Raw genomic sequence first — 12,090 nt, 5'->3', positions numbered from 1 at the left:
ATGAAACTGACAAAGAAAAGGAGTGAGGTCTACAACAACAGGAATAGATGCTGAGAATAACCAGAAATGATTAACAGTGGCACCTGAGGGAAAAGGTCAATTAACCCCCTGATAAATAGCCAGCTCTTTATTTTCAGAAAACAGGAGCTTTGATTTAAAAGCGGAGAATATAACCATTTTCTAAAGATGTGTTTTATGCCTTGCTGACTAAAAACAGAGAGTGGTAAACACTCATTCATTTACGTGTTGCTTTTCTGGTTTTCACATTCTGATGTCCTCTCTCTTCTCTGGTTTCAGAGTAATAACCATGTTAGTCTATATCAGCAAAAACAAGGAGTTCTTGTGGCACCTTAGGGGCTAACAAATTTATTTGGGCATAAGCTTTCGTGGGCTAACAGGCTTCAAAGTGGCAATTCTTTAACAAAAAAACTTCAGTAAGGCTGCTGGGGCTTGATCCTGTATGGTTCTGAGCTTCCTGGCCCTGATCAGCAAAGCACTTGGCATGTGCTTAACATCAAGCACATACATAGTTGCACAGATCAGGGCCAGAGGGCAGGCACCTTCCCACCAGCTCACTAACAGGCCCAATCCCAGGAGGTGCCGAGCACCTTCAATTACACCTTGAAAGAAGCACTTGGCATTTCATAGCACCAGATCCTAAGAACCTTAATACATTAACTAACTGACCTTCTAGTTTTCAGTGCTACAGCACACACTGGGCTGTTGGCTGATTTATGCTGCTCTCCTGTTAAAACCAGGTTATACAGATATATTGTGTAATCCTAAATGCTGAAAACATGTTGATGTATAATTTAAAAAACCCAAAACAGAAATAACATTTTAATTGAAATCCATGAAAATGGCTGGATTTTGCCTGTGCAAAATCAAAAGTCAGGATTCTATTAAGTCAGAAAAAATGTCGACATTTCCCAGATTTACTGAGAGAATTAAGAAATATGGTATCTTATACTACAAACCAGAAAAAAAATCAAGTCTTTCAGTATAAAATGAAAATAAAGCTATGAGGCAGTGAAAATGAAGCATATCAGAAGCATGTCTGAGGAACAAAGCATTTTCCCTCCTTGAGAAGAGCATTGTATTGCAGATTCTTTGGCCAATAAAGAAGCCATCCCTTGGTGGTCCTGCTGCCCTATTTTAAACTCTCGTCAGTAGCAGTGTTCTTTTTATAGCAGTCGCAAAAGGCAGGAATGATATAAATTCTTTTTCCTTTTCACCTTTACAGCCTCTGCTCCTGAATATTTTCTGCTGACCAGCCTCCTAGGTGCCAATTATCACAGAATGAATACACGGAAGTGCCCTGCCATGCATGATGTCTGAGCCATGTGACCCACTGGAGGACGGATTTGATACTGAGCTGATCTTTCTTGCTTGAGGTAGGCAGCTGGCCTCATTTCTCTATAGAACGTTCTGTCTGATTAATGTCAGAGAGTTGTTTGTATCTTTTCATGAACAAGTATAAGATATTGATGAAACACCAACTAGTATGTGCCCAAACCTGCATCCCTTATTCACATGAGAAATCCCTACTCTTGACAGTATTAATAAAAATAATTATAACAATTTATAGGGTTGCCTTAATCTCAAAACATTTTACGAAGGTGAGTAACTATTTTTATTCCTATTTTAAAGATAGTGAACCTGGGGCACAGAGAGTTTCAGCACGTGGCCCAAATTTACACCAAATCAACAATAGATCTGGTAATACAAACTAGGTGTCCTGACCCTGAGTCCAGAGACCTGCCCACTGGGGCACATTACCTCCTATCAATCCACTAATTTCAATGGGTCTACTCACAAAGTTATTCACATGTATGAGAATTTGCAGTGTAAGTATTATCGTATGGGCCTGAGCAGGTTTTTGGTTTCCGCAGCTCTTCTTTTCTTGTTAAATGTAAAAAGGCTGGATGATGTGGTATTTCTCAAGTGACTTTAGCTATGCTGGTGTAATCCCTGCTTGCTGGTGGGTGGGGGAGGTTATACTGATTTAATAGCTTAAATTAGGTAACCACCAGAAAAACGTTCCCCTTTTTGGCATCTCAGTCATCTCTTCAGCAAGAACAAATGCTACTTCTGGATTGTGCTCCTCGTGGATTTCCCCTGGAGAATTAGGCTTTAATTTAAAAACCTGTTTGTATAATTTATCTTTCCTTCTTCCATGGGAAATTTTCACCCACCATCTTAGAGCATTGCTCCACATGTGACAGAGGTACACTTGGCGCAATCCAATCATATAACATTATGAAGTACAGAGTTAGTCTTTGGCACACACTACCTGGCAATCACTAAATTAAGCAATCAATCCTGGAATGATAAGTAATATGAGTTTATCTGCCTGGTCCTGGAAAAGCCAAACTGAGCACATCTGTTGGCTAAATGTTTCACATGGGTATCATCCAAAGGGTATGTAGCCTTAAAGGATTATTTGGGAAGACAAAGCTAGTTTAAAAACAAAAGAGCTGTAGTGTAAATACTACCTCTCACAGTTGAAAATATATTCAGAGTCCTTCCCAGTTTTTCTGATGATTACTTTCTCACAGTACCAGTACTGCGCCTTGTTACTGGCCTCACAGTGCAATAGCACCTTCTGCAGTTTTCCAAGAGATACAGCTTCCATTTCAAACATATCCACCTAGAAGACAACAGTGCAGACACTACTTCATAACAGCAGTAAGAAAGGCTAAAAGCTGCTCAGTATTTTAAGGGCATTGATCCAACTCTTATTACAGCCAAGGAAAAGATTCCCATTGGATATAATGGGAGTCAGATTGTTCCCAACAGGGTAGAGTCAAAGCCCATCGAAGTTATCCAGTGTCTTTCCATTGACTCAATGGATTTTGTATCAGGTAATAAGTGAACAAGCTAAAAATCTGAATGTAATAGTAATGGCAAAAACCTCATATAAATTACCTTTACGATCCTTCCCCAAAAGTAGTGCTCCAGTACACCTTACAATAATGCTTGAGCAGTGTTTGGGGTGATTACTTTACAATACTGTAACATTATTTTCTTAGTAAGGGACATATTTGCCTCGTGTGAGGTTCTTCCCTTATTTAAATGCCATTATACTGAAAAAGCTGAAATCTGGCATGCCACTTTGTTCTGCTTATCCATTTAGACTTGTGCAAAAGTTTGATGAAGATTGCTTTAATGGAGGCATGCAGCTGATCAGGTGACAGATTCAGGTTGGCCTAATTTTTACCTCATGAAGAGCATACAGTTTGCTTGTGCAAACTCTCTCTCTCTCTCTAAGTTTAACAGAAAAACTCAAAGGAAAGAGGTGAAAAGTATAAATGTATTACACACACACAGAGATATCCAAAAAAACCCTACGCTAAGAGCATGTTAAGGTTGTAAAGTCAAGCACTCTAAAGATAGGAAATGCCAGAATTAGGGGTGTCCATGTAACCTTAGTTCAGCCCCCTTGTGCAAATGTATTATGAGACATTCTTTAATTATATGACCACATACTATATTTTCCACAGGTTCCCCTGCTTCATTCAGTGTAAAGGATGGACAGTGCTCACTGAATGAGTAACTATCCAATATTTCTTTTTATCCTCCTTATTCCCCTCTGCCTCCGCTTTATTTACTGCACAACAACCAAACCTTGCACCAAATACAGAATTGTTCATTTCCTCATGGGTTTTTCTGCGATGCAGTCACTGCAGCATCTCAGTTCTTTACAAAGATTAATGAACTGGTGTTCACAATACCCTGGTGAGGTGAGGTGAAGTGGTATTCTTATCCCCATTTCATGATGAAGTTGAAGCACAGAGATTAAAGCCAAAATTATCAAAAATGTCATCCAATTTTGGGTGCTCAATTTGAGAAGCGTGGAGCCGGATCTTTCAGAGTACTCATCATTTTATAACGCTTTACATGTCCAGAGCTCCCATTAACCTCAGTTCCAGCTAGGAGTGCTCAGCAAGTTAGTAAATCAGAGCTGAAGCATCTCAAGTTGAGTACCCAGAAAATGAGGAACACAGTGGCCACCTGTGAAAGTTTGGTTTAAGTGACTTTCCCAGCATCATGTTAGGAACTCTGTGGCAAAGGCAGGGATAGAATCCAGTTCTCCAGGGCAGTATTCAACTGCCTGAACCAGCAGACGATACTTTCTTTTCCTGCAGTCCCCTGCCTCATTCACTACACACCTTCCAGCTTCTGTAACAAATGAGGTGAAGAATAGAATCTCCTCACTCTTAGTCTTTTTGTATAAATAATATAATACAGGATACTCTCATCAGCCTACCCAGAAGAGGTCTCTCAGGCAACTTTATGTCCTGAATTTCAACTCCTTTGTGCAGTACTTAATATCTAATGCATTACTAATGGGGCAGATTTATATTCTATGCTGTTAAATTGGCACAGATCCACCTGCAGTTTCTCAATGTATCTGGGATGTTCTGAATAATTGAACATTTATATACGCTTTGCATTTTACACGTATTCCTCAAATATGTCAATATAACCTGTGAGGTTAGTAAGCATTCATTTCCCCCATTTTACAGATGGATAAACTGAGACACAGTGGAGGCCAAGTGACTTGCCAAGAGCACTCAGAAAGTCAACGTATGTCAACACTGAAATAAAACACCTGCCGCTGGCCCATGTCTGCTTGCTCGGGATGTGAGGCTATAAAATTACAGCATAGTCATTTGGGCTTGGGCTGGAATCCAGACTCTGGGCCTACATGAGCCCGAACAGCTACACTACAATTTTATAGCCTTGCAATCTGAGCCTCACAAGCCCGAGTCAGCTGACACAGACCAGCCACTGGTGTTTTATTGCAGTGTAAACATATCCTCCGTGACAGGACCAGAATTAGAACTCAGTAATTTCTGAAATTTGGTCTCTTGCTCAGTCCACTAAACCACGCTGCAGAATGCAGCTTGTGTATTTTATTTATGGTAAGGCTCTTAGGTACATGAAAGACAAATTAGATAGTTTCATTTACACCTGGATTGCATTCATCAGTATCAAAACTGCCATGTGTTAGAAGAAATAGACAGAAAATGTTCCTGCTGAGATTTGAAGCCATGAAACAATTTTTGTGCACTCATTTGTGTCCAATTTTGATCTTTTATGCTTTGACTGAAAATGTCTGTATTTTCCCTTGTGGCTTTTCTCATCATCTTGCTTTTTTCCCTTTCTTTTTCTATTCTTTTATTCTCCTTAATGTCCCCACCACCCCCTCCCAGTTTTACTCTTGTTCCATTATTCATTTCTGGTTTACTAGGTCCTTTTTTCCCCTCATTTATATTATCATCTCCCAGAAATGGCAAGCACCAAATGTACTTTATTATATCTATGAAAATCTTTAATAAAAGAGTAGCTAAATAATGTGAAGTGTGTCTGTATCCTAGATTTTGATTAGGTCCCCTCAAAACCAATTTTAAGCATGTATAAAGGCTACTTTAAACATGTCTCTGTGAATATGCAAACTTCCTTGCTCAAACTTACCATTCCCCTCTGAAATTTCACTGGCATATCAGATTTATGCAGAAGTCTTAGACCAGAGTCTCCTCTCTTTCCATATATACATAGGTAGATTGGAGAATCTGTTTCAGCTTGCTCCAAATGGCCAGTGTAAACATAAATGTGGTATCTCACAACTGGCAATACCGAGAAAGGAAAACACAAGTTAGTTATTCATACAGAGAGATCACAATTCATATGTGTTCAACCTTCAGTCATAATGAAGACACCACCACAAATCTGGCTTGCACACATTTGCAGAGATTATATTTTCAAGAACTAAATTGAAGTGTTTTTTGAGATTACTAACAATACCTTTACACGTACTTGGATAAATGGGTTTTCCTGCTTCTTCTACTGGGAGTTCACATATAATATCTCCAGCTCCACGGCTTCTTGACAACCATTTGTTTGCTGGAAAATTCAGAGTCCTCCTGCTTTTTACATGTTGCAGTGTCACCTAGGGAAGAAGCAGTAACAACAACCATGATGCAATGCAGTTTCTCCAGTTCTGCAGTGTCCAGTACTGAAGAGATACATTTTCCTTCATTTTACTTTTCTAATTTTGTTACTATTTTACCAATGTGCCTCCACCTGGAACTAGAAAGACTATCTTTAGAGAGAATCTTTATGCTCACTCATCTCTGCTGTAACGGCCAACATCTATTCTTTTTATTTGCTAAGAGTTCTCAAAATATGTCTTATTTTTGGTGTGAGCAAACACGTGAATTAAATTTGCCTTCTTACCTTACTAAACATCACTGGTTCTGATTTTTGTCTATGGATAAATTCCATGGAAATCTGCCTTCTGAACTGCAGAATGAAAACATTCTGAAAAATGAGCAGTGAGACTAGGTTTTTGGAAAGGGAAGTGGGTCTGTTACAGGGCAATTTCCAAATGGAAATGGTCTGAAACCAAATTCCTGAATCTAAATCCCTCTGAACTCTGGTGGGGGGAAGCACGTATTTTCATAGATTCTAAGAAATCTATGTGTTGAAATTGGTGGATCCAGATCCAAATTCTGTAGCTGGCTCCTGCTTCTATAATGGAACAAACCAAACCCCTGCACCCAAACACATTTACACCTTCCCCAATTTAAGATAGTTCAAGATACAAATTTTGAGCTATTTGCTACTGAGTGCTATGGTAATAACTGTCTTATTTGTTGCTTCATGTTATTAGAGGAGCTTTTTTTCCTTTCCTTCTTAGGGATGGTTATTATTGGTCTTCAATTATAGCAGCACATCCTACAGTTTTCCCTTCCTCAACCTTCATTAGCAGCAGGTATACCAAAACCATTCTGTCTCTACACTCTTGATGCTGTTTGAAATATGGGATTCTGAAAAAAAGCTTTATGATTAAAATTACAAAATTAGATATTTGCACTCAAATTCTAAAAGCACATTTCAGAGGGGGAGAAAAGACTCCTTTAAATTGCTTCCCCATTAAAGTGAACATGTATTTTACTTAAAATAATATTCATTTAAAAGAGAGAGCATTTGGGTTCCAACATGAAATACTTTTGCAGCAGTGACTTTTAATCGCTAATTGAATTTACAGGACAACCTCAAATGATTATTGGCACAGCTCCCCCTGCTGATTCAGAGCAACAACAAATGTTAGCTGCATTGACACCAAAAATACAACTTTCAAGTTAATTGGTTTCCTTAAGTGAAGGGAATCCCAGAGTTGCCCTATGAAGTTTGGACTAACATATTAAAGAAATGTGCTGTAACCAACAGGTTGGAAAATAGATTTCCTGAAATCATTTGACCAAAACTGAAACATTTAAACTTCTATTCAGGTTTGATATTCCTAAACTTCAGGCCTCTGAGCTAATGTAAAAAATCTGCTATTGCTATGCAGTTCTGGTTTTAGGATTCAGGCCTTGTAAGATGAAATGACAGAATAAAAGGCAGACACGTGTGTTTCCATACACATAGGTTAGGAGACAAAGCACAGGTACTTGGTCTGGAGTTCTGAAAGGAATATTCCATGATAGGTCTGTTCTAGTATGAATTTATTCTACCAAGTGTTAGTCAGCAAAATAGAGTAGAATTAGCAGCTCTGAAATATGTTGTTCCAAGCATGGATATTATTGTGTGCAAGGATATGACTGGTCTATTCATAGCCAAACTCCAGTCTTTTTCTCCCCATGCAGTTGTCCATGGTGTAGCTGAAATTCTGAGACCTTTCCCGCCGGTTTCTAGAGGTAATATAAGCGCAATCTACAGCAAACTGAAAAATACAGTTCCATTTTTTAGGATGCAAAATTTGACAGAGTATCAATACTCTAAAATTAGCACCTAGGTACCACAGGGATTGGCACATTAAAAAAAAACCAATGCTAACAATGCCAAGTTTGAGGGAGTTTGAATCCAAAGTTTTGGCTCTGAGCCATCCCTTTTATAAACTTGACAGTGATAATACATTTATGTAAATGCTTTGGTGGCATGTATTTTGGGATTACACAATCTGTCAGTAATTTCATCCTCTCTGAATGCCCTGGTTAAGTGCAAAATTAGGTATTTTTCCCCGAGAATCCCATAGTCAAAGAATTTCTCATTGGCCCTGGGAAGTAACTACTCACATACGCTAGGATGTACAGTATATACCACAATCAAAGGACTCCGTGGTTACACACAAGTAGAAGTGTGCCAAAAAAGTTGAACCAGGGATAAAATCTCAAGTTTTCATTGTTATTGCAAATAAAACATTCCACCATGTTGCCTTGACATTCAGTAAGGTCTTTCATTGCAGGTATGCATGTCAGCTAATCTTTAGCTGTCTTATGTTAAGATTCATTTAACCCAGTGGTTTTCAACCTGGGGTCTGTGGACCCGTGGGGATCTGCAGACTAGGTCTAAGATTTCCAAAGGGGTCTACAGCTTCATTTGAAATTTTTTAGGGATCCACAAATGGAAAAAGATTGAAAAGCACTGATTTAACCAAAACCAACCAAGTTGGGGATCGGTGACGAGCTGAGTGAACTACCCCAAACTATCACCACACCCCAGAAAATGCCCTGTGTCAAGTTTCTTATAGCTAATAAATTATTAATATGTTTTATAATGCATTTGGATACTTAATGAATAATATAGGCCCATTTGGTGAGCACAAGGGATTAAGTTTATCCAGTCAAATTGGTGCAGCAGTAGCTTAATGGACAGAGCTCAGAATGTGCTCTGTTCCTGTTTCTGACACAGACTTGTCTAGTGACCTTGGGAAAGTTTCTTAAACCACTTTCTGCCTCAGTTATCTCATCTGTAAAATGATGCTTACTCTTCTCTATAAAGTGATTTGAGTTGAAAAGTGCTAAATAAGTATTAATTATTATTTTAATTATTACCCATCATGCCAGTCACAAAGCAATTAATTAAAGCACTAATTATGCTGAAGACTGATCAGCAAATTTACCATAAAAATCTTAAGAACATGAGAACATAGGAATGGCCATACTGGATCAGACCAAAGGTCCATCCAGCCCAGTATCCTGTCTGCCGACAGTGGCCAATGCCAGGTGCCCCAGAGGGAGTGAACCTAACAGGTAATGATCAAGTGATCTCTCTCCTGCCATCCATCTCCACCCTCTGACAAACAGAGACTAGGGACACCATTCCTTACCCATCCTGGCTAATAGCCATTAATGGACTTAACCTCTATGAATTTATCTAGTTCTCCTTTAAACCCTGTTATAGTCCTAGCCTTCACAACCTCCTCAGGAAAAGAGTTCCACAGATTGATTGTGTGCTGTGTGAAGAAGAACTTCCTTTTATTTGTTTTAAACCTGCTGCCTATTCATTTCATTTGGTGGCCCCTAGTTCTTATATTATGGGAACAAGTAAATAACTTTTCCTTATTGACTTTATCCACACCACTCATGATTTTATATACCTCTATCAGATCCACCCTTAGTCTCCTCTTTTCCAAGCTAAAAAGTCTTAGCCACTTTAATCTCTCTTCATATGGGACCCGTTCCAAATGCCTAATCATTTTCGTTGTCCTTCTCTGAACCTTTTCTAATGCCAGTATATCTTTTTGAGATGAGGAGACCACATCTGTATACAGTATTCAGTCTTACCTTTTCTAACTTCCATTCTGGGTGTTCACTTGTTCCATCGTGTCCTATTCTTATCTTATAGAATTCTCCAATATATTTTATTTCAACCTGAATTTAAACACAAAACAGCACATGTAAATAAGGATCAAGCATTGAAGCTCTATACTTCAGGCTTGCTTGGCTTGTGATGTGAAGGTTAGAGGCTGTTTAACCAAAGCCCACATTGGAGAACTGACCCGGCAGTTGATCCAAGATTAGAAGGCAACCTTACACAATTCTCCTTGCCCACATATATGGGGTGAGAAGCTTTTTGACAATAAGAGTGGGCATGTGTATTTTGTGCCCAGGCTGCTATCTTTTCATGATAGTTTTGCAAAAAAACCCCAACCCTCTAAATATTTCCTTTCCTGTGTCTTAGCTTATTGCAAGTGAAAGAAAAGACTAATGTACTTTTCACCAGTTGTGCTGTGTTTACACTTTTTGCTATTCATTCAGCTTGGCCGAGGGCCACATTTTTGAAAAATTTAGGCATAAAGTCCACATGCACAACTGTAATTCCTTCCCGATTTCCTTGAGAAAGTGAAGTACCTATGTGTACTAAGATAGGCATGCAACAATTCATGCATGTTTTCAGGCAAACCTTGGACTGCCCCTTTTCAAAATCTGGCCCTGAAAATAGGCTATTCAGTTTCTCTTCGGCTTAGGCTCCAATATAATTAGATGGGTTCCACCTTAGACCCAATGGAACCAGGATGCTGGCACAGAAAATTAGCAATATTATTGAGATGGTTCCAACTGGTAGGTTGGAAAAAAAAAGGTTGGACAAAGCTGAACGGTGAGTGATACAAAAATAAATCTGTCCGGTAAAAGATAGATCAGAAATTACAGCTGAGCTGAAGGAGGGATGGTTTACATCAGAGGTACATTCTGGAAAAGTAAAAGACTGGTATATAATAAAGTTGAATAACAATAGGCATGCCATTGAAAGTGAAAACTGAAACAGACTGCATCAATGTGAGATGCTTAAAAGCAAAAACAGATGAACTACCATGCCTGGCAGTGGAAGAGGACACTGATGTAATTGGCATTATTAACATATGAGAGCATGTCAAAAACTCAAGGGGATCTAGTAATATCTGGCTAGATAGGACAGATTAGCTGGTAGAAGTGGGAGATTAGTACTATATCTAAAAGGGCCTATTGAATCTAAGAGCCTGATTCTTGGTGTAAAACTAACATAAAAAGAGAATCGGGCTAATCATTTCTGAGCAGACAGGACCATACAATAGAAACTGAATACAAATCCCAAATCATATGACTACAAATGTACCATCAATCTCCTGTTGAGGAAAAAGGTATTGAGTACACAACAGTAAAGGAGATCAAAGAGAAAACTCAGGCCCCACTCTGGCATTGAGATCTAGAATGGAACCCTGCACATTCTCCAAATCCCACTGCATATTCACAGGCTCACGGGTTTGTTCAAGCAGATCCCAATGCAGGATCGGCTCTATAGCTAAAAAAGAAGACCCAGGGAGCGAGTTCAGTTACCTACATATAGACTGACCATTTGTCACAATGAGAGAAGCAATTTCATGACACCTTAAACACTTGCTTCTTGGAACACGTACTTCTACAGCATGTAAGAAGAAAGACTACTCTTGACTAGGACTAAGTAACACACAGGGACTGGTTCAAGGAGCAACTGTAGTTAGGCCACTAAATAATAGTGACCACAATACAATTAAATTCAGCATCCTCGAGGTGAATCTTAAACCCCCAGTGTTGGCAGTCTCCCTTTAACTCAGGTCAGAAAATAAATAGTAGAGACGCCAGTGCAAGTTTATGAATTTGCTGGAACTTCTGAATTCTAGATCTAGGATTGGAGTAGACAAGGCATGGAATGGAGAATCCCCTTTCTCTTCTGGAATATATCAGCAAATCAAAGTGCAGTCAACACTCACAGGTACACTTAGACCTAGGATTACTTTCCAGAAATTATTGCCATTTTGCAGAGTTGTTTTGACAAATATTTAGAGCATCTGTCCAGTTTGTGAATACAGAAATGTAAACCATGCAGCAAAATAACATCCCTCAGGATGCATTAGAGCAACATGGTTAAAATCATTTCTAACATAAATCCTAATATTGGTCATATAATTGTGTGGAGGATACAAAAGGCCTAAATAATCCAGCTCCAAAAACATGGTACAGAGAGATCTGTAAACCGTTAGAAGTCACTGATGTATTCTTACCTTTTTGATTGAATACAGTTTGCATTTCACTTCCACCTTTACTTTGTAAAGCATTTTGTAGCACCGTAAGTATAAAGGATACTCTTATAGTCCAATTTTATCACATTTTTCAGGTCTTTGTGATGCTGAACTGTTATCATTATTTAAATTGAATACAAATCATTTCACATCCTATATATTGTACTACAGGTAGAGTTCTCAGACACTTGAAAAGCAGATTTACTGTCAGATTATTTCTCACTGAGTGTTCTTCTGACTAAAAGGCTGATGACAGCATC

At 38.8% G+C, this 12,090-nt stretch overlaps 1 protein-coding gene across 11 annotated transcripts in view; it reads right to left on the bottom strand.

Annotated features, from left to right (window-relative positions):
- The window catches only part of RP1 (RP1 axonemal microtubule associated), a 314,354-nt gene that overhangs the window by 170,930 nt on the left and 131,334 nt on the right, over positions 1–12,090 (bottom strand). For 10 of the 11 annotated variants that reach the window (XM_039527284.1, XM_039527282.1, XM_039527283.1 and 7 more), the window contains 4 exons: positions 9,579–9,665; positions 5,812–5,956; positions 5,482–5,633; positions 2,496–2,650 (listed from right to left, as the gene is read on the bottom strand). In XM_039527284.1, coding sequence (XP_039383218.1) covers positions 2,496–2,650; positions 5,482–5,633; positions 5,812–5,956; positions 9,579–9,665 — 539 coding nt within the window. The remainder of the gene's footprint in view (positions 1–2,495; positions 2,651–5,481; positions 5,634–5,811; positions 5,957–9,578; positions 9,666–12,090) is intronic. The other variant, XM_039527291.1, reaches the window with a different exon arrangement.

Source organism: Mauremys reevesii, linkage group 2 (genome assembly GCF_016161935.1).
Source record: "Mauremys reevesii isolate NIE-2019 linkage group 2, ASM1616193v1, whole genome shotgun sequence".
Lineage (NCBI taxonomy): Eukaryota > Metazoa > Chordata > Testudines > Geoemydidae > Mauremys > Mauremys reevesii.
Note: the sequence above shows the minus strand (reverse complement) of the source record. Positions and strands in the feature narration are given on the sequence as shown.